This window comes from Podarcis tiliguerta, assembly GCF_965153285.1.
Source record: "Podarcis tiliguerta genome assembly, chromosome: 7".
Lineage (NCBI taxonomy): Eukaryota > Metazoa > Chordata > Lepidosauria > Squamata > Lacertidae > Podarcis > Podarcis tiliguerta.
In genome coordinates, this window is record NC_139540.1 from 84,908,160 (window position 1) to 84,929,391 (window position 21,232).

Genomic DNA, 21,232 nt, shown 5'->3' on the forward strand with positions numbered 1-21,232 from the left:
TCAGCCACACAAACATGATGCGCAGCCACCATTGCATTTCTCAAATTAAGCACATTTCACAGCAGGGGTGCTATTTTACCAATCCTCTGCATGTCACATAATTGGTTTTAGCTTTGGCCAGACCTGATAGCCCTATTATTACTCACAGGAACTGTTTACTTCTCCCTAAACAAAATAACAACAGAATAGCCAAAGCTTTCAAAAGAGTGAACATGGGCCCTGTGCCCAGCCAAACTTGTATGAAAATTGCTTGTCTTTAAGGTGAGCTCCAGACTGGTGCAGTTAAAAGTAAGCAACAGCAACCCTTACAGTCTTTACCATGATATATTTAAATGGGGGTGCTGGTGTGGACTGGGCAGAATAGTGAAGTTTGTGAAGCCTATGTGAGTGATTCACATGCATTTCAATTAACAATAATGGTGTGGACAATCTTGCCTGCAAATATTTCAGGAGTTTTCACAGCTTGTCAGGCTTATCTCTGCCTCCTGTTCTCCTTAATCCTTAAATATTGGGCGAAGGTGTCTTTCACACATAGTGGATTGCATACTGAATGAGTCCCTCCTTCAAAGGAGTTCTCTCTCTCGTTAGCACAACAATGGTGGCAGGCTGCACCACAGGGAAGTGTGAGACATTGATGAAATTTTTCTCCCTAGGAAATAGTCACCTGTTGAATTTCTGTATTATATGGGAGGGGAGCAGTTGATGTTTCAGCCTTTGCCACAAACAACAAAAGAAACCCTCCCAATTTGCCGCGTTAGCAACATAAGGCTGTTCAACAAATAGCCCACCAGCAGCTCGGAATATTTTTTAAATGTGGTCCTGTGCGTCTTTATTACTGAAAAAAACCCCAAGGAGTTCAGCCTGCAAGTGGGCGCCGCTGCTCTCCTGGCGCCTAAACTTAGCAGGCCGCCGGCGCTATGCAAGGCGAGCTTATGGGCCCAGTCCGCTACTACTTGGCTGCGTCACGTGTGAATGGTCTGGGCTAGCTAATCAAAGGATTGGAAAGTGGTGGGAACGATCTCGGGGTCGAAGCGAAGAGAACGGCGGGCTTCGCGCAGTTTCCGCGAAAGAAACCGACGGCGCCTGTCGCGCGCGCAAGGGATCCCGCTGACCAGGAAGGATCCCCCGCCCCGGGGGCGGGTTGTTAATCTACCAATCAGCAGAGGAAAGCGGCCGGGGGAGCAACCCTCCCGGGCTAGAAAAGGAGCGGCCGCCCCCGCCAGCGAAGAGGGTGTGGCTGGGAAGGCGTTGGCCGAGAAGGGCGCTATGGATGGCGCGCAGGTTGGTAGGCTGAAGCCTCTTCGTTTTTTCCCGGTAGGAGGGAAGAGAAATGGGGGGAGTCTGAGCCCGATCTAGGTCTTGGGCGGGCGGGGAGCTCGCCTGGCGCAAACCACGGACCTGCGGATGCGCTTCTTACCTGGGAGCGCATCTCGTGGCGCTTAAAAGACTTTTGAGCGCCGCCGTCGCTACTTCAATCCCTCGCAATACAGGTTCAAAGTTATGCGGGGGGATTCGGCTGCGCGGCACGAGGTCCTCTGGCGCAAAGGGACTCCCCCCCCCCCCACGCTCCCCAAAAATGCTCCGAAGGAATCGGGAACAGGTTCTCGGTTTCTGAATTAAGGGGTGCGCAGCGTGTTTCACGACTGACACGTGTCTTTGCGAGACCGCTCTTGGCCACGATTGATTACTGAGGTACTGGTCCTGTTCCCCCCCCCCCCAAAAAAGGAAAAACTCGATAAAGTTTTCGCTGCTTCAAAATCTGCTCAATTTTTCTGCGCTCCGGGCTCCGAATCCACACCCGCGTGGAGGGACGCGCCCTGGAGGGGCATTACCACCTTCAATGGCCGAAGCTGGCCGGGTTAGCTGCACTCCTTCCCCCCCCAAAGCGAAGCCCCGTTGCCGAAGTGCGAGCGGCTTGTTAGTGCAGCGCCAGAGTAGTTGTGACTCCGAAGTACCTTGAATGTTCTCAAGGTGCTCCAGAAACAAACGCTCTGCTTCATGGGGCCTCCTGAGCAAAAGCTTCGTCGTTCCTGGGCTGCTGCTTCTGGAAGGGCCTGAATATGGGCCCCACTTAGTGCCATTAGGGCAGCTGGATCGATAAGATCCATTAAGGAGAATATACGCTTGGGGGTGCCAAATTACAAAAGATGACCCAAAGCCCCCCCTGATTCCGTATTGTGTTTGTAGATGTCTTCTCCTGCGTGGAGCGAGGAAGTAAACCAGGCTAAAAAAACTGCCCTTCTGGCTTGGGTGGAAGAGACGGGAATCAAACTGGTACAGATCAATGGCCAGAGGAAATACGGTGGCCCTCCTCCAGGTAAGTGGAAGATTATCAGCCTGGGATTCACAGATCCTTGACCCAAGTATCACTTTTAGAAATACGTGTATGTACTTCAGCTGCTTGGAGGCAATTGAAAGGTTACCCACCTTTCAATTGTCATTACTGTGGTACCTCGGGTTAAGTACTTAATTCGTTCCGGAGGTCCGTTCTTAACCTGAAACTGTTCTTAACCTGAAGCACCACTTTAGCTAATAGGGCCTCCTGCTGCTGCCGTGCCGCCGGAGCACAATTTCTGCTCTCATCCTGAAGCAAATTTCTTAACCTGAGGTACTATTTCTGGGTTAGCAGAGTCTGTAACCTGAAGCATATGTAACCTGAGGTACCACTGTAGTGGTTGCTGGAAATCTCTCAAGCTGTTGTCCCCCCAAAGTGGGTGAGGGGAGCCTGGATTTCTCTGCTAATGCCCAAGCCCATAGAAGTTCCATGAAGTCTTTCTATTTTACTTGCTTATTGTACAGGATTGTAATAAAAATTGCTAAAAACTAAAGGCCTGCATTCACGTACGCTAGAAGTCTTTCCCTTTGCTGTAGAATCTTGTATGAGGATGAAGCTGGTATAAAAGACAAGACGGTTAGGACATGGAATCCTTTTATTTACTTTAAGACAATCAAGCATTATTTTCACCCTCCATTAACTCTTGGAGCCTTATGGAGAGACAATTTAATTTGATTCCTTTCTTGGAAATCTAAAATGACAACCATCAGCTGCTATTTTTCTTTTCTGTACAACTGCTGAGCTCTGATTTCCTTGTATGGAACATTTTAAAAAAAGACAAGTCAATTATGCGTTTTCTTTTTCCGCAGGTTGGACTGGCAGCGTTCCACCACCTGGCTCTGAGATTTTCATAGGGAAGATTCCACAGGATATATATGAGGATAAACTAATTCCTCTCTTCCAGAGTGTTGGGAGGCTCTATGAATTTCGTCTCATGATGACGTTCAGCGGGCTTAACCGTGGCTTTGCCTATGCGAAATACGCAAACAGACGCAGTGCCCAGGATGCTATTGCCGTGCTCAACGCCTTTGAAATCCAAGCCGGCCACCCCATTTTGGTCTGCAGAAGTACAGACAAGTGTGAGCTCTCCATTGATGGTTTGTCTCTCTCTGTGAGAGAGGGACACCTCCTTCCAATGCTGCAGGAACTTACTGCCGGAGTCCTGAGTGTTTCCTTGCACCCAAGCCCTTTCAGAAGGGAGAGGCAGTTGGCAGAGGTGAAATACACCTCCCACCAGGCTGCTGCAATCGCCAGGAAAGCGCTTGTGGAAGGTTTGTCTCATAAATACAGCAGTAAAGTCTCATGTACCATAGGCAATAGAGGCTGGGGGCATGGGGTGCAGCTGGCTCTTCATTGTATCCACCACTCAAGTACAGGGGCCAAACTCCACCCCCATCATTCAGCCCAGACCCTGAGGTTCACTTCCAAGGGTCTTCTGGCAGTTCCCTTACTGCGGGAAGTGAAATTTCAGGGAACCAGGCAGAGGGCCTTCTTGGGAGTGGCACCCTCCCTGTGGAATGCCCTCCCTTCAGATGTCAAGGAGATAAAGAACTTACACAACTTTTAGAAGACATCTGAAGGCATCCATATATCAGGAAGTTTTTAATGTTTGGCTTTTTTATTTAAAAAATATATTTTTCTGGAAGCCGCCCAGAGTGGCTGGGAGGAGTATAAATAATAAAATTATTATTAACTAGCACTGGTCACCTAGTTACCTGTCAATTTCACCTTCATGGAAATTTCAGTGACAATATTAACCACTATGAGAACTAATGTAGATGAGAACTTTGGAGCTATCATACATACAAACTCAAATTATGCAAGCAATGCAATTCGTATAAATATATATTTTTAAGCTGTCTCTTTCATATGTAGTCTACTTTTATTTTTTCCTGCGTTGCTGTAAATTGCAGGTGGAATACTGTGCGGAGAGGCCTATATTTGAATCAAATTTTAAATGGTTTCTTCTGTTCTGCAGGTAGTTTGTGCCTCTGTGGAGATGACATTGAAGTGGATTGGCTAAAACCAAATACAAAACAGGAACTCCACAGTGCCTCCGTTCAGGGCTTTCCAGAGATTCCACCATCCAATTTCCCCCACAGAGATGTCCCCTACAAAGCACCTTCTGGGCCTGTGCAACCCGCAGTGGGCAGTGTGCTGGACTACCTGAATTTGCAATGCAAGGAACGGCATCTGGGGCTGCCTGTATTTCTTACAAAATGTATGCAAAAGAATCATGAAGGATGGTTACAGTTCTGGTATCAAGTGGTGATACCTAAATATCCATCACCTTTCAGTGGGTTTATCTGGATCAAGCCAGAACGTTCTGGCTTGGAGGCCCATGAGAAGGCCAAGAATGCAGTGGCACTGCAGCTACTCAAAGCTCTGGGTAAGTGTCCTTGCACAACTTCGTCTTGGAAGCAGTGCTTCGGATTTGCTGAAGGCAGCAAAGAGATACTAGGATGCCTTCAGGCCTCTCAAATGGCAAGGCAGGCGAAATCTTCAGCTTCATGGGGCTTTTAACTGTTATAAAATTGACATAAGGAGGTAGAACCTACCTAAATTAGCAGCTCTTTAAGCAGTAAATCTTTTGTTGAAGAAGGATGCCTATTCTGTTCACCCGGCACAAAGTGATAGTATATGAAACTTGCAACACTGAGAGATTGAAGCTAATGAATGGTGGCAGCATTGTGTATAGAAGAGCACAGGGCTGAGAGGGGTAAGTTAAAGCTGGAGGTAGAAAACTTTGGTTCACCTGCTTGAGACTGCAACACAGTGCCTGTGGGTGCCCTAGATAACATTGGAACCTGGCCGGAGGTCCTTCACACTACAAATTCTTTCAGCTTTCTAGGCTAGGCTGCCTGGAGAGAGAATGCTTCTGGGGAATCTCTTCCTAAGAGACAGAGATAACAATAAGGATAGAGGATGAGACAAGTGGAGGCCAGTGCCTGGCCTTTTCAGCCTCCAAGCACTTAAAAAAATGAGTTTTCCTGCTTGTATGTTTTCAGTAAGGGACGCGGGTGGCGCTGTGGGCTAAAGCCTCAGCGCCTAGGGCTTGCCGATCGAAAGGTCGGCGGTTTGAATCCCCGCGGCGGGGTGCGCTCCGGCTGCTCGGTCCCAGCGCCTGCCAACCTAGCAGTTCGAAAGCACTCTTGGGTGCAAGTAGATAAATAGGGACCACTTACTAGCGGGAAGGTAAACGGTGTTCCGTGTGCTGCGCTGGCTCGCCAGAGCAGCGATGTCACGCTGGCCACGTGACCCGGAAATGTCTTCGGACAGCGCTGGCCCTTGGCCTCTTGAGTGAGATGGGCGCACAACCCTAGAGTCTGTCAAGACTGGCCCGTACGGGCAGGGGTACCTTTACCTTTATGTTTTCAGTAGGGACACGGGTGGCGCTGTGGGTAAAAGCCTCAGTGCCTAGGACTTGCTGATTGAAAGATCGGCGGTTCGAATCCCCGCGGCGGGGTGCGCTCCCGTTGTTCGGTCCCAGCGCCTGCCAACCTAGCAGTTCGAAAGCACCCCTGGGTGCAAGTAGATAAATGGGGACCGCTTACTGGCGGGAAGGTAAACGGTGTTTCCGTGTGCTGCGCTGGCTCGCCAGATGCAGCTTTGTCACGCTGGCCACGTGACCCGGAAGTGTCTGCGGACAGCGCTGGCCCCCGGCCTCTTGAGTGAGATGGGCGCACAACCCTAGAGTCTGTCAAGACTGGCCCGTACGGGCAGGGGTACCTTTACCTTTATGTTTTCAGAATAGGTGCCTTCCTGGTTGTTCCCTGTTTTGAGTGTGTTGACTGCTTTTCTGTATGTTGGCAACCCTAAAGCCTAACCTATTTCTCTTTCCAACAGGATGCCCAATGGTGTAAGAGAACAGTCTTCAAGTTCAGGAGAGGTCTGTGTGTCCTGTCCTTGCCCACTAAAACCAGCTTGGATAAAATCCATGGGGAGAGAAAGTGTGCCTGACATCTTGGGGTGTTTTTTTGGGTTTTTTTGGTGGGAAGCATTGCTGCTTTTGGAGTCTTGTTAGATTTAAAAAGGTTGTCCATGCAGATCTCGGTACTAAATTGTTTTTGGTTAGTTATTTGAGTATCCTTTTCAGTTTGGGGAAATAATGCATGCGTATTTCTCGGCAGGCAATCTTAAGCTGGGGGCGTATCTTGCATTTGCAACTTTATTTCTGCCCCTCAAGCATAACAAGTACTGTGTAAAACTATAGGACTGACTCCTGCACCTTTCAACACCAAGATTTAGGGCTGCTTATCTTCTTTGTTTACACATAGAAAACTTTATTCTTCTTTGTATTTATTTAAGAGTTTGGAGAGCTTTCTCTCTCACTTGTTTGTGACAGTTTGAATTGGTTTTGTAGCTTTAGGCGAGGGGCATTGGACAATTTTTCATGCACAAGGCTGGTATGTAACAAGTTCCTTGTGTGCTGCTCTACAATCCAGCCTTTTGCTTTAAGGAAGAAACCCACCTTTACTGATGTCTTCCTGGGGATTCAGGATGGTGTTCCCTGAATTCCTTCATGTGCCTCTTAATAGCAGAACACCAGGTGCCTTTTTAACACTAGAAAAAGTTCCCAGTGAATAACAAATGGGATGTATGAAGATTTTAGGGAAGGATCAGGCAGAGTCCCTTAAAATTCTCTGACTTTTTAATGTTCATCAAAAATAGTGAATGAATATGTAACATTGGAAACATAGGCACTTGAATATTAAAATTGTTTTGAAAGAAATAAGTGTTGCAATCTCCTTGTGTGAAGCATTTGAAATCTGATAAGATGATATTTAAGCTGGGTTTTAGTTATTAAATTTGTATGCTGCCCTTCATAGTTCCGTAGGTGGTTCACAACATAAAATTACAATATAAAATCCACAAAATACATAATAAAGACAGCAAACCAATAATCCCCCTTTCCCACAGCACATTAAAAAGGGCATTGGGGGTCAATCAGCCAAAGGCCAACATTTTCTGTTGTGTGTTTCAGATTCCTCCTTCTGTATTCAAGGTACAGGAGCCCTATCCCCTTTTTGTGTCTGGCCACCCTCCTTTGAAAGTAGTAGTTAAACCAGCACACACATATAGAGCCAACAGCATCCCTCCTCACTAGTATTAATCCTATTTTCTAGCCTTTTCATTCCATGAGATGCTCCTCTTCCAACAGAAAGCACAGGCTTTGTCCTGGGTAACTTGAGATTTACACCTTCCCTTTGTAGCAGCCAGGCCATGCTTTTCTCATGACTTTGCTGTGGAAACACATATATGTTTCACTGGATTGCAGGAGTATCCAGAAGACTGCAGTACGGATTTCATTAGGCTCCCACACCTTTGCCTAATATCCTGCTGTTTGTTCAGCCAAATCTCTGCAAAAACATGAGAGTTTCAAACAGTCTTAGGTTATAAAGGTCCCTTCAGGGGAGAGTGCTGCTCATATTTTAGTCACTAGCTGCTCACATCTCATCCGTACACATATTTTAGTCACTATCCGTTTCCGTGCCACTGGAGTCTTCATCCTTTGGCTCTGCTGCCTCCTCTCTCAAGCCTGCAAAGAAATCCTCTCCGGTACCAAATGCCTTGTGACTCAAAGACTTCAGCTGCCCACTTTTCTTCTTTTTCTTTCTGTAATCGTCCACAATGACTGAGTTAAGCGAAGAGATGTCCCAGAACTTCACCTTCTGGTCATGGGCGCAGCTGGCCAGAAATGGGCCTGTATGGCATTTAGCTAGCTGCTCAATAGGCTCCCCAACATGTTGCCCAACACTGCCAATCACCCGATTGGGCAAGATGTTCACAGCCCTGAAACAACAGGAAAAAGCCCGATTAAGAAAAAAGCCAGCTCCATAACAGCACCTGAAATTAATTCTACCTGCACTTTAAGATGCTCCGGTGAGGGTTGGGAAAGGAATCTTTCTAGGGCTCTAAATTCCTTTTAAAGGTTTAATTGCTTTATGGAATATAATTCATGCAAAACAATGAGACACTACCATAACAGACTCTATAGGTAAAGGGACCCCTGACCATTAGGTCCAGTCGTGACTGATTCTGGGGTTAGGGCGGTCATCTCGCTTTATTGGCCAAGGGAGCCGGAGTACAGCTTCCAGGTCATGTGGCCAGCATGACTAAGCTGCTCCTGGCAAACCAGAGCAGCGCATAGAAACGCTGTTTACCTTCCCGCTGGAGCGGTACCTATTTATCTACTTGCATTTTGACATGCTTTCGAACTGCTAGGTTGGCAGGAGCAGGGACCGAGCAATGGGAGCTCACCCCGTCACGGGGATTTGAACCGCCAACCTTCTGATTGGCAAGTCCTAGGCTCTGTGGTTTAACCCACAGCGCCACCCGCGTCCCAACAGACTCTATACAAAGCTGTATAAACCAACCACAATTGGGGCAAGAATGAAGCTTAAAAGGGGGGGGGGGTGCAAATCTTAACAACAATCCTCTAGAGATGTGCACTGTTACTATTTATTAAATTTGTATATCGCCCTATTTCAAGATAATCCTGTGGTTCCCAGGTTGACAAACAACCCAGTGCCCTCTCACCTGATGACTCCGTCAGTGCAGCCTGTGCACACAATGCTCTCTGTTACAGGAACCATGCAGTCAATGGACTCCGCCTTCAGTGCAAACCGATCACTAGTAGCACCAAAACCATCCCAGTTGAAGAGGTAAATGGTTCCCTCGCTGGAGCCACAGGCCACTTTCTTTCCTCTCTGAGCAGCAAACAAGAAATAAATAAATACTGTTTAACCCTAAAAAAAGCACTATCATGGCAATGGTGCCCACCTAAAGGTGCTGGAAAGCCTTGCCCCTCACTATCAGCTAAGAACCATAAGACATACCCATCCAAAGGCCTTTTTCTGCCTTAGTCTAAAGCAAAAGGCAATGAAATAGGAATATTATGTTGCCCATCAATGCATACTTTTGGGGGCAAGAACATGTTTTTAAGTCCCTGCTCCCAGAAATGTTCAGCTTATCAGTCCCTATCAGTTCTGCAGCAGCGGCTCCTCAGGGGCCGCTGAGTAATAGGGCTGACCTTCATCAGAGCGATGGCTGACAGGTCTCCATTCTGAGGCTCTGAGAGCAGCTCAAAGCGCCTTCTCCTGATGTTGAAGACTCCCATAGTTCCGTCTCCGCTGGAAGAAACAGAATGGAACGCAGGGATCATTTACTTATCGAGAGCATCCAAGGCAGCAGAATCAGTTGCGGCTCCAAGTGTTTCCAGTTAGTTTGGTGTTCTGCCCCCCAGAAGCATCTGTACATTTCAGGATCTCAAAGGTATCCATTTCAGTGGCCCTTGGAAAAGAATTGTGTGTGTGAGAGAGAGAGGCAGACTCTTAACAGCTCTTGGCTTCCCACTGCAGTCAAAGTGTCTCCACCACCGAGGGAGAATAAACTGGAGTACCTGGTGGTGAGTAGCAGCTTCTTGTTCCCATCGATGGCCATGTCACTGATATACTCCTCGTGCTGCTTCATCTCCATAATGGAGGTGCCTTTGCGCAGATCCCACACTTTCAATTCCCCACGGTCATCTCCTGTGGCAAACAAGTGCTCATCTATCACCAGCAGACTGTTCAGAGCAGAACTGTGGAAATTCCAGAGTTGTAGCCGCAGAATCCACGCTACAGAAAGCCACTATATTACACAAGTGCCTTACTCCCTCTCAGAGTTGTTCCCCTCTGCAAGGTCTCAACAGCCCCACAGAGGGACCACGAAGAAGGGAAGCAAACTGGAACTGCGCTAAAGGGCAGAATGAGGGGCGTGATAGAGAGGCTCTTCTGATCCTATGAACAAAGAGAATTCTTTCCCTGTACACTCCTATTATGGGAGCCACACGAGCAAGAGAAAATTCATTTCCCCTCCCTAAAAGATATCAAGACTTACTTCATCTGCACTTGGGCCCTAATCATGGGTAGTAGTCAACCATGATTAGCGCCCAACTGCCGATGAAATTAGTGAACCTGTCAGTCATGTCCATTAACTTCAAGAGGTCCACGCTCTCCAGCTCCCAGTATTCCCTCCTCACCCTGAATGAAGTGTACAAGGGAATAACAATAGAGGCACAGGCAGGGTTTAAAGCAAGGGTGGGCAACCTGGCCCAGGGCAAAAGGCAGCCCTTAAGGCTTCTTGGTTTGGCCCTCAGAACTCTCCCCAGGTCACACCATCTCTGGCCCTGCTTTGCCCCCCAAGTGGTGGTGAAAGGTTATAGTGTGTATATACTATATATAATATGTAATATATATATATATATATATATATATATATATATATATATATTCTCTCTATCTATCTATATATATATATATTATAACCACACACACACATGGAACCTAAGCTGTATAGGGCTTTCTAGGTCACAACCACCCTGCAATGACATTGCCATGAAGGCCACAGGATGGTTGATGACAGGAGGCTGACTGCTTGCAATGATGCAGGTGTAGCAACCCTTTGCGCTTGCAAGATGGTACTTCCAGTAGCCATCAGGAAATCCGCAAACCTTCCTTCCAGTCCAGTCTTGTGGGTGCTTATCCACAGGACTGGACTGCAAGGAAGGTTTGCGGAATTTCTGCTGGCTACTGGTAGTACCATCCTGATGGAAGAACTAGGAAGTGAGACCAAGATTCAAATCCCCACTAGGGCTTGAAACTCTGTGGGTGACCTAGGGCCAGTCATGTCCTCCCAGCCTAATCTGTCTCACAGGGCTGCTGTGGGGATTAAATGAGAAGGGGGAGAACCAGGCACACCACCTTCAGCTCCTTGGAGGAACAGGAGTAAGCACACTCCTATAAAAGCAAACAATCACGGAGTCCCCAATGCTTACTTGTGAGCCTTGGAGAACCTGGTCACGAGACGACCTTCCTCCACACTTAGAATATGAATGGATTTATCTTTGGACACCGTAAAGAGCTCTAGAAAATGGAGAGGAAGACACAGATCACTGGGTATACTCAGGAATTTAAAGGGAATATTTGCTGACTCCCTTCTGAAACAGAATAGCCAGAACTTCACATCGAAATCCACGAGCAGCTACACCACAGAGTATAAAAGCAGTCCTGTTTATTTGATTAGACTTTCCAGAAATATTCAAAGGACATTGTCCCAGCATTATTCAGAAGTTTATTGAAGATAAATGTTAATCTGCAAATAATGACATACAGATAATTCTTCAAGAATCTGTTAACATATACATTCAGTGCTTTTCTCTGGGGGGACGCAGGGGGACACATATCCCTAAACATTTTGTGAATCTAAGATTGGCCTCCTTGAGGGTCAGTATTTCTATATGAGTAGGAAAATGAGAGTACCCCTAAACATTTTTTTTAGAAAAAAAGCACTGTATGTAATGTTCTCCAGTATGAAATTGCATTGCCTGTTATTGTGATCAACAGCCAACATACAGTAAGGTAAAGGTAAAGGTACCCCTGCCCGTACGGGCCAGTCTTGACAGACTCTAGGGTTGTGCGCTTATCTCACTCTAGAGGCCAGGGGCCAGCGCTGTCTGGAGACACTTCCGGGTCACGTGGCCAGCGTGACAAGCTGCATCTGGCGAGCCAGCGCAGCACACGGAAACGCCATTTACCTTCCCGCTAGTAAGCGGTCCCTATTTATCTACTTGCACCCAAGGGTGCTTTCGAACTGCTAGGTTGGCAGGCGCTGGGACCGAGCGACGGGAGCACACCCCGCCGCGGGGATTCGAACCGCCGACCTTTCGATCGGCAAGTCCTAGGCGCTGAGGCTTTAACCCACAGCGCCACCCGTGTACATACAGTACTTGCTTGCTATTTTGAGATTAACATAAATATCTAGTAAATTGTCACGCCATAATGCATTTTTAAAAAGTTTACTCAAAGCTTTTTCTCCTACTGGGATTAAAACAGATTTATACAGGTTTACTCAGAAATCCCATTCTGTTCAAGGGGGCTTAATCCCACAAAGGTGTGTATGGGATTGCAGTCTTAACACTCAGTTCTCCAGGATGATAAGCAGAAGAAGCTTATTGTTCTAGTGAAGGCGTCTCCAAGACACTGCATAATTAGCAACCATGAAATAAACGAGCCCCAAAGAGGGAAGCACTCACTTTGTCCATCATGGGAAAAGGACACTTCCCGGCAGGATTTTAAATGATGTCCTGAAGACCAAAGCTCCTTGTTCCCACCTTCCAAACAGGAATATGAATATCTGAAATATTGAAAAAGGTGGAGAGATAATCAAAGAACCTGTTGAAAGCAACTGGAAAAATTATACTTAAAGATGAAATTTGTACTGCAGGAGGATTGGCTGAAGAGTTGAAAGGGAATTTCAATGAAGAGGAGGAAGAAGAAAAGGGAATTTCAGTCTAAGATATGGTACACAACAAAAATTTATAACAACCTCATTTTATTTTATTTTTGAAAGGAAGGGCAAGCTAGATATCTGTAGGATTGTGTCTTGAAACTCCTCAGTTCTGCAGCCATGAAAGCTGTTGCCTTCATGCTCTGCTTATGAGCCCTCAAACTGACCCCTTGATATGAACAGATGAAGGAACCAAAAACTTGCAAGTGGAATATTTTTAATATTTGCAAGGCTTTCCGGCATACCTTTATCTGGCTGCATAAAGTATTTTCTGCCAGCAACTGGGGTGATGGGTAGAAAAAGGCTCTAGAAGAAGCTCCATCACCAAGCTCTCATACGCAGGAGAGTCTCATTCATCAGATAACTAGGTCATGGTAGGTTTTCCCTATAGTGCAAACCGACAATGTAAGTCCTCTATCTTGCTGGACTGATATGGGAAGGGGGAGCACTCTTTGGGTTTCATTCTTGCATCACCCCCATAAGGGCTCACCCAGTTACGCCATCAGTACTTTTCTCAGAGAAGCTGTACTCACAAATAGACATCCCCATCCACGTCTCCAGCAGCTAGGACATCCCGACAGGGGTGAAAAGCGATGGTGTTTGCTGCTGCCTCAAGGGAAATGTCTTCCGGGGTGTCTCGAGGTCTAGGCTCAGGTTCTGTTTCCTCCTCACTTGAATATGCCTTGGTGGGAAATAAAAGGGAAGAATCAGAACTCCACAGAGACCCTACAACCCTCAACTTTCAGAGGTCACCATCATAGGCACTATGTTATATATTGGTTGATCTATTCAGAACTGGTTTAGACATGCCTGGTCCTCACCAACCACTGATGGGTCTTGATGTACCAACATAGAACTTTCTGATTTTTTGTTTTTTGTGCAATTCCAAAATACATAGTAGGCAAACACCTTTATTCGGTCAACCAAAATTGCTATACGATGGATTATGGAATTTTTATAATGGGTCAAAACAACTACCTTTGCTTTGTACTTTGGAGTCAGGCTAGAATTGTTCAATCCATGCCAATCACGAATTTTACAGCAATAGCTGATTGACATACATGTGTGAATCAGCACAGCCACCTAGCTCACATAAGAACATTGGAAAAGTCCACAACTGCCCGCTCCTCCTTTGCAGTTTTCAGCAATGGGTATTCAGAGACTTCCTTATCCAAATTTCCAACCACCCCCTTCCCTGTTTCCTGCATATAATGTATTCAAATATTTTTGTTGTTGACAATCTTTATTTTCAGCAACATGCTCCTTCAATTATTTTTTCTAAAAATCCCTTATTGTCTGCTTGCATTTTCTTTGGCTAAAGTTTGTGTTCCTTTTTTCTTCTCCTCAAGCAGAGGATTTCCGTTTTCTGAAGGAAAACAGCTTTCTCTACTCTGCTCTTTAACTGCACTGGCAGTACCTTTCCTGATCTGTGGCGTACATTCATGAACCTTGATATCCATTCACTAACGGAAACATCCCCGGCTCCTGCTCTAGTTTAGATCAAGGTCACACAAAACGCTGAATGCCACAGCCGCAGTATTAAATGGGGTCTCAAATCCAAACATCCAGAGATGGGGCATTTGGACAAGTAACACTAACGTCACTGGCTTGACCCTGCCAAGCATTTATTTAAAGCCAGATTTCTCTTGTGCACCACATTCTCATCTGACCAGCTGATGCCGACCTCTCCTCTGCGATGCCTCTCACATTAAGCTGGTGAGTCATCTCATTGCATAGTTAGCAAAGCTGACTATGGGAGGCATCACAGAACCTAACACTCTTGCCCCCAGTTCTGCTCCTGCAGTGATGAAACGCTGTAATTGGCGTATGTGTGTATTCTGCATTCTGCGAGGCAGGGGAGGGGGCGGTATGGGATACCTACTGTCCTGTATTGATATGCGCCGGCGCCTTAAAAAAAAAGGGGGGGGGAGTTACCAGCTAGGGGGCAAAAACCCTCTCTCTTTTAAATTACAAATGTTTATTGAACACTTTTAACACAATTATCTAGAATGAAGTGTTGCCTCTTCCAAGAGAAATATTTACGGGTCCACCTTTCCTGGTCTGCCCCGCAGAGGACCTTAAGGTCCATGAATAACCATAGTTTAGAGGTCCCGGGCCCTAAGGAAGTCAGATCATCCTCCACCAGGGCCAGGGCCTTTTCAGTGATGGCTCCAACCTGGTGGAATGCTCTGTCCCATGAGACTAGGGCCCTTCAGAATTTAACCTCCTTCCTTTGGCCCTGTAAGACAGAGCTATTCCGCCTGGCCTTTAATTTGAATTCAGCCTGATCTTTTATTTCCCTTCTCTTCCCTCCCCCTTCCCTTTTATGAAGATTACTTGCTCTGAGACCCCATAGCTAATTCTCCCTTGGCCTCCTCGCTGGCCCAAGTAGGACTAATTCAGACAGCTAGCCCTGGTGACTAATGCTTATTAGATGGATTTCCCCTAAATTGATTTCTGAACTTTGAATTTTATTGTTATTCATGTTTTTATACTGTGTTTTATGTTGCTTTTACAATTAAGTGTTTTAAATTTGTTGTTAGCCACCTTGAGCCTGGTTTTTTGAACCAGGAAGGGAGGGGTATAAATAAAATATGATGATGATGATGATGATGATGATGATGATGTAGGTCTCACATGCTGCAATCCACATGGCAGAGACTCGGGGAACCTTTTACATTGCAGATTCAGTCCACGCCCCCAAGGTGTGGGTGGCTTCCCCTTAAAGTACCAACATTGAAAGATTGGCAAAATATTTTTTTTGAAATGACTGAATTAGCAAAAATGACGGCAACAATTAGAATGCAATCTAATCAAAATCTCAAACAGGAATGGAAATGTGTAGAAGAATACATGACCAAAGGATGCTCCAACAAAGTTAAGTTAAGCTAAGCTAAACATATATATAAGATTGAATGTTTAATTATTAAGATACAAATTAAGATTACAATCTCAGTAATAAAGTTACAAAATAATAACAAGGAAGTCACTCACGGGTGGGTGAGGGAAGCCACAGGGCAAGAAATAAGAAATGGATAAATGTTGGTACATAATGAAATGTGAAAATGTGAATTTACGAATATAATGTATATGTATCAATATGTAAAGATTTCACATATGTATTGCAACATTAATAATAAATAAATTAAGTGCAAAAAAAAATAAAAATAAGGCAGCGGCAGCGGCCCCGTGCTTTTGCTGCTAAACCGTATAGCTCGAGAGCCAACCCCGCCTTTCTCCGGCTACCACCCTCTATCCGTCTTTGGGGGCGCATTTCTCCAGCAGCACGCGAGGCTCGCGGAGCCTCTTCTGGGGCCGGGAAAAGGCAGCCGCCGCTCGGGCAAGGCTCCGCAGGGCGGGCGGGCGGGCGAGCAGCCACCCCTGGCCCCCGGTGGGCACTGGGATCTTGTTCTGGCAAAGGCGGAGGGGTCTCCGCTTAGCTGCCAAGAGGCGCTCAGGAGCGGCACTCACCTGCTCGGGCGCAGCCATTTTTACGCACGCGCCTCTTGCTCCGGCAGATGCGCCCGGAAATGCTGGGGCTTGCGCGGGGCCGGGAGGGCGGAGAGGAAGGCGCGGAGGAGGGGTTTCCCTCCCGGGCTCGCAAATGCGATTAGAGGCGGAGAGTTCAACGCCTGAAAGCGGGAGACGGCAATTTGATTCCTTGTCTAATGCCAGTTTTGTTTGGAAGGTTGGTAGCCGGATTCGTGAAAACTGGGTTATGTCTTATATTGTGCGATCTGTCCATAAGAAATCTTGTTTTTCCGCAATTACTGCGTTTTCTGACTGATGTTGATTGGATTTAATTTATGGTCATAGAATTATAGAATTGGAAGGGATTCCCCAGGGTCCGGCCCCCTGCAATGCAGGAAAGTCAGCTAAAGCATCCATGACAGATGGCCATCTAACCTCTGCTTAAAAACCTCCAAGGAATTATAAATAGTAGTAAAGAAACTACTTTACTATTGGTTAATTTGGTGACAGCAGTCACAAAATTAAAAGACGCCTGCTCCTTGGGAGAAAGGCAATGGCAAACCTAGACAGCATCTTAAAAAGCAGAGACATCACCTTTCCAACAAAGGTCCATATAGTTAAAGCTATGGTTTTCCCAGTAGTGATGTATGGAAGTGAGAGCTGGACCATAAAGAAGGCTGATCACCGAAGAACTGATGCTTTTGAATTATGGTGCTGGAGGAGACTCTTGAGAGTCTCATGGACTGCAAGAAGATCAAACCTCTCCATTCTGAAGGAAATCAGCCCTGAGTGCTCCCTGGAAGGACAGATCCTGAAGCTGAGGCTCCAATACTTTTGGCCACCTCATGAGAAGAGAAGACTCCCTGGAAAAGACCCTGATGCTGGGAAAGATGGAGGGCACAAGGAGAAGGGGACGACAGATGACAAGATGGTTAGACAGCGTTCTCAAAGCTACAAACATGAGTCTGACCAAACTGCGGGAGGCAGTGGAAGACAGGAGTGCCTGGCGTGCTCTGGTCCAGGGGGTCACGAAGAGTCGGACACGACTAAACGACTAAACAACAACAACAATGTGCCACAGGCGCAACTAAGTTCATTTATCTATCTGCCGGTATTTCACAAAATGTACACATTCCTTGGAGTGCTTGGCGCGCTCTGGTCTATGGGGTCACGAAGAGTCGGACACGACTAAACGACTAAACAACAACAGTAAAGAAACTATTGTGTGTTGCCCAAATAATGCTCTTTCTGACCCAGTTGTGTGAAAGATTCTGGTTGCTGATGATGGAAGGCAGTGTGTAAATGCTACGAAGTGATGTTGACAGTGCATTTTTTCTTTAAAAAATATTTAGGGGTACTCTCATTTTGACTCAATAAAATCACCATTTTATATTTCAGATCAGGAAAAATAAATAAATGGACAAAAGTACAAGGATTCACAAAATGTTTAGGGGTATGCATACCCCTGCATTCCCCCAGAAAAAAGCACCAGATGTTGTACTTTTAAACTTTTTGAAATGGTCATGTCCATGAAAACATGTCAATGCAATCCATCCATATTATTTCTCATGTAGCAGTTGTTACCGGAAAAATCCGAGGTCTCCCTTGGAGCAAATCAGCAGCCTGTAGGCTTGGCCTTTATTGAACTGTTGCAGCAGGGTGTTCCCCTCACTCGCAGGAGAGAGGAAAAGACACAGAAAATGGTGTGCAAGACCTTATAAAAACTTTTGAAATTCCCCTCCTCTAGGTCAAGCCCACCCCCAGAAACATCATGCATACATTACAGAAAGGAGGGGTTGAGGGAGGAGTTGTGATGGTAACCTGAGTGTCCTGTCACCTGGCTGGTTCCCTTCTCCCCCTCCGCATGAGTCATTTCCTGAAGACAAAAGGTAGTCGCAGTTTCCTGCCCCCTGAGGGAAATCTGATCATGCTGAATCCACTCCCACATGCATGTTCTTTGTGATTTTTGATTGTCTTCTGTCTGGGATCATCAGGGTTGGCATAGCAACTGGGCAGGGCTCCTGTGGATGTGCTGGTATGGTGAAGGGATTATGGCGCCCTGTATCAAACCTTCCCCATTTTGTAATCTTTCCTTCATGGAGTAAATTAAAAGTGGAACAGTGCAAATCCGATGTATGGTTGATTTTCTATGAATTTATAACAGAAGTGTAGCGTATGTAGTGTGTGAGTGTGTGTGTGAGTGTGTGTGTGTCTGAATGATGGGGGGGGGAGTTTCCTGCTACACAGTGAAGAAGAAGAGTTTGGATTTGATATCCTGTTTTATCACTTCCCTAAGGAGTCTGAAAGCAGCTAACAATTCCCCTTTCCCTTCCTCCCCCACAACAAACAAACAAACAAACAAACAAACTGTGGAAGAGCATTGTGCACCAGAGCAGCTCAGAGATTGAGCATGCTACGTAATGCATGTTTGAGGTAGAATTGAAGCAGAAAGAGGTTTACAGCAACACCGTAATACAATCCAGAATTACACCCGTATAGCAACACCATAGTGAAGACAACCATCATTATCCAGTCTTCCAGTTGAAATGGTGGCAGGGGCAACTATAGGTTTTTTGCCGCTGCCAACATTGAGCTAATCACTCCCTTCTGAAGAGCCACTGCTGTTATGATTAACTATGCAGGCATCTCTTGCACCCCACCCGAAAAACCCCCTTTGTAAAAAAATATATCAAAAAAGGTATGTAGTTTGGACCGTGGTTAAAAGCTGCTTAAAAGTGCTATTGCAATGCTGCTCCCCGTCACTTGAGTGCTGGTTCAGTATACCACCAAAATCATATTGTTGGTGAAGGGAAAATTGCAAGTGATGCCCTACCATGCAAACAAATGTAATGTGAAATAGCTCCCTCCAAAGCTCACCCACGCAGGGAAATCTAGCACTAAGTTGTACAGTACAAAGAAGCCTTGTGCTTAATTGACTTAAAAAAAAAAAAATACTTTCATGTTTTTTCAGTTTTACAGTTACATCTTCTTTTCCATACTATATAGAGTCATATGTTGGGTCCCAAGCGCCTTGGTTTTGGCTCCTAAACACTGCAAGCCCAGAAGTGATTGTTCTGGTTTCCGAACTTTTTTTGGAACCCGAACATCTGGCAGGGATTCCACAGCTTCCAATTGGCTGGAGAAGCTTCCTGCAGCCAATCAGAAGCCATGCTGTGGTTTCCGAATGTTTTGAAAGTCAAACAGACATCCGGAACGGATTCTGTTTGACTTCGTGTACAATAAATCTATTTGACTTCCCACCCAGCGTTTCATGTCGCTTCATGATACATCTCATTTGGCTGCATATACATTAGATCCTTCACAGAATTTTCCACACCCTCTTAGCTTTCATATTGTCAGCTGTTGGTCACAAAGTATCCCTACCTGGAATTTATGTGCTCAATTGACTTTCATGCAGTTCCAAATGAACTTTTTAATCACACTAACAGTGGGACAAGGTATCAGTCTAAATTTGCTTCACCTTTGCGCTAGAAGAGAGAAAATGAAAATGATGTTTGTGTGGGGATTTGATAAAGGGGGATACTTTATCCCTATTAGCAGCCTCTTGTGTCCTTGAAGGGTTTTCTCACATCACAACTCTGAAACGGTGGTGCTTCAAATCCCACAGAAATTGATCTTTTTGCCTCAACTTCTTTGAAATGAATGTACTTCCATTCCATTATACACTTCCATATCAAAACTTCTAGTGTTTGCCTTTGTACAAAAGCCCAAGAATGAGGAAGCAGCCAGTGTGCTTCAGCCTTCTTTTTCCATGACCAAATGAACAAATTTTAAAAGAAATTCTTTCCAGTAGCACCTTAGAGACCAATTAAGTTTGTTACTAGTATGAGCTTTTGTGTGCATGCCCATGAAAGCTCATACCAATAACTAACTTAGTTGGTCTCTAAGGTGCTACTGGAAGGAATTTATTTACAGTGGTGCCTTGCAAGACGAAATTAATTCGTTCCGCGAGTTTTTTCGTAGAGCGAGTTTTTTCATCTTGCGAAGCACCACGGCCGGGAGGGGTGGGGAGAAGCAGGGCAGCTGCCGCAGCCGGTCCTTGGACTCACCCACGCCTTGTGGACACCACGCGACGCGGCTGCTGGAGGGCGGCGGGGCTCAGGAGCGCGACTCCGGCTGCAACGCTGGCTGCTGGCAGCAACGGCTCCTGAGGGGAGCGCGCGAGGGCGGTGGGCAGCGGCGCGAGGCAGCCGGAAGGTCGGCTGGAAGGTGGGAGGGAGCCGGAGGAGCGGGGATGCGAGCGTGCGTGCGTGCAGTGACCGTCGCCATGACACGAGAGGCAGGGCTGTTTCGTCTAGCGAAGCAAGCCCTTAGAAAAATCCGTCTTGCGAAGCACCTCAGAAAACGAAAAACCCTTTCGTCTAGCGGGTTTTTCATCTTCCGAGGCATTCGTCTTGCGGGGTACCACTGTATTTTGTTTTGACTACAGCAGACCAACACGGCTACCTACCTGTAACTAGATTTTTTAAGAGACTTTGTTGACCAAGTGAAACTATGGCTCATCTCCGGCCACCACTTTCCCACCGATTGCCAAGAGTGGGACAGGCACCTAAGCACCTGTATTATCTGTCATGTATGCCACCCCAAAAGCCCAACTGTTCGTTGGAGATGCTGAGAACAACCAATAACAATGGAATGTCAAGGGTGTTAAAGGAAAAGTCAAGAGGAGGGAACTGGCCTGATTGAGTACTTGCCAGTTTGAGTTTCTAACCCTAATAGGGTTACTTACAATAGAAGCCAGATGAGTATCTCAACTGTGTGGTTAAAAGACCAGATTTATTCTGCAGTTTTCTACACCAATGCCTGGTAGATGGTTTTAAGTTATGTAAAAATTATTCAAATAGAGCTGATTTATGTAACATTTATACAAGTACAGTGGTACCTCTGGTTGCAAACGGGATCCGTTCCAGAGGCCCGTTCGCAACATGAATAGAATGCAACCCGCAGTGGCGCTTCTGTGCACACGCGGGTCGCGATTCGCCGCTTCTGTGCATGCGCATGACGTCATTTTGCACGTCTGTGCGAGCGGCGAAACCCGGAAGTAACCCTTTCTGGTACTTCTGGGTTGCTGTGGAA

The 21,232-nt window shown here is 46.2% G+C and overlaps 2 protein-coding genes across 4 annotated transcripts; one reads left to right on the plus strand and one right to left on the minus strand.

Moving 5' to 3' along the window:
- The first annotated feature begins 103 nt into the window (after positions 1 to 103).
- On the plus strand, positions 104 to 7,067 carry DND1 (DND microRNA-mediated repression inhibitor 1). Of its 2 annotated transcripts, none has more exons than XM_083448796.1 (5): positions 104 to 1,281; positions 2,188 to 2,317; positions 3,145 to 3,606; positions 4,314 to 4,724; positions 6,182 to 7,067. In XM_083448796.1, the coding sequence occupies exons 1-5, from the start codon at positions 1,267 to 1,269 to the stop codon at positions 6,196 to 6,198; spliced, it is 1,035 nt and encodes a 344-aa protein (XP_083304922.1). In that variant the 5' UTR covers positions 104 to 1,266; the 3' UTR covers positions 6,199 to 7,067. The 2 variants fall into 2 exon arrangements, with proteins under 2 accessions (XP_083304922.1, XP_083304923.1); XM_083448797.1 differs by lacking the exon at positions 104 to 1,281 and adding an exon at positions 1,607 to 1,692.
- WDR55 (WD repeat domain 55) lies at positions 6,969 to 16,234 on the minus strand. 2 transcript variants are annotated; one of them, XM_083448791.1, is made up of 9 exons: positions 16,136 to 16,234; positions 13,198 to 13,346; positions 12,411 to 12,511; positions 11,154 to 11,241; positions 9,738 to 9,917; positions 9,369 to 9,468; positions 8,876 to 9,045; positions 7,815 to 8,128; positions 6,969 to 7,774 (listed from the first exon to the last, which is right to left on the minus strand). In XM_083448791.1, exons 1-9 carry the CDS (start codon positions 16,151 to 16,153, stop codon positions 7,761 to 7,763), a joined length of 1,134 nt encoding a protein of 377 aa, XP_083304917.1. In that variant the 5' UTR covers positions 16,154 to 16,234; the 3' UTR covers positions 6,969 to 7,760. The 2 variants fall into 2 exon arrangements, with proteins under 2 accessions (XP_083304917.1, XP_083304918.1); XM_083448792.1 differs by lacking the exon at positions 6,969 to 7,774 and having other exon boundaries at positions 7,783 to 8,128.
- Positions 16,235 to 21,232: the final 4,998 nt, after the last annotated feature.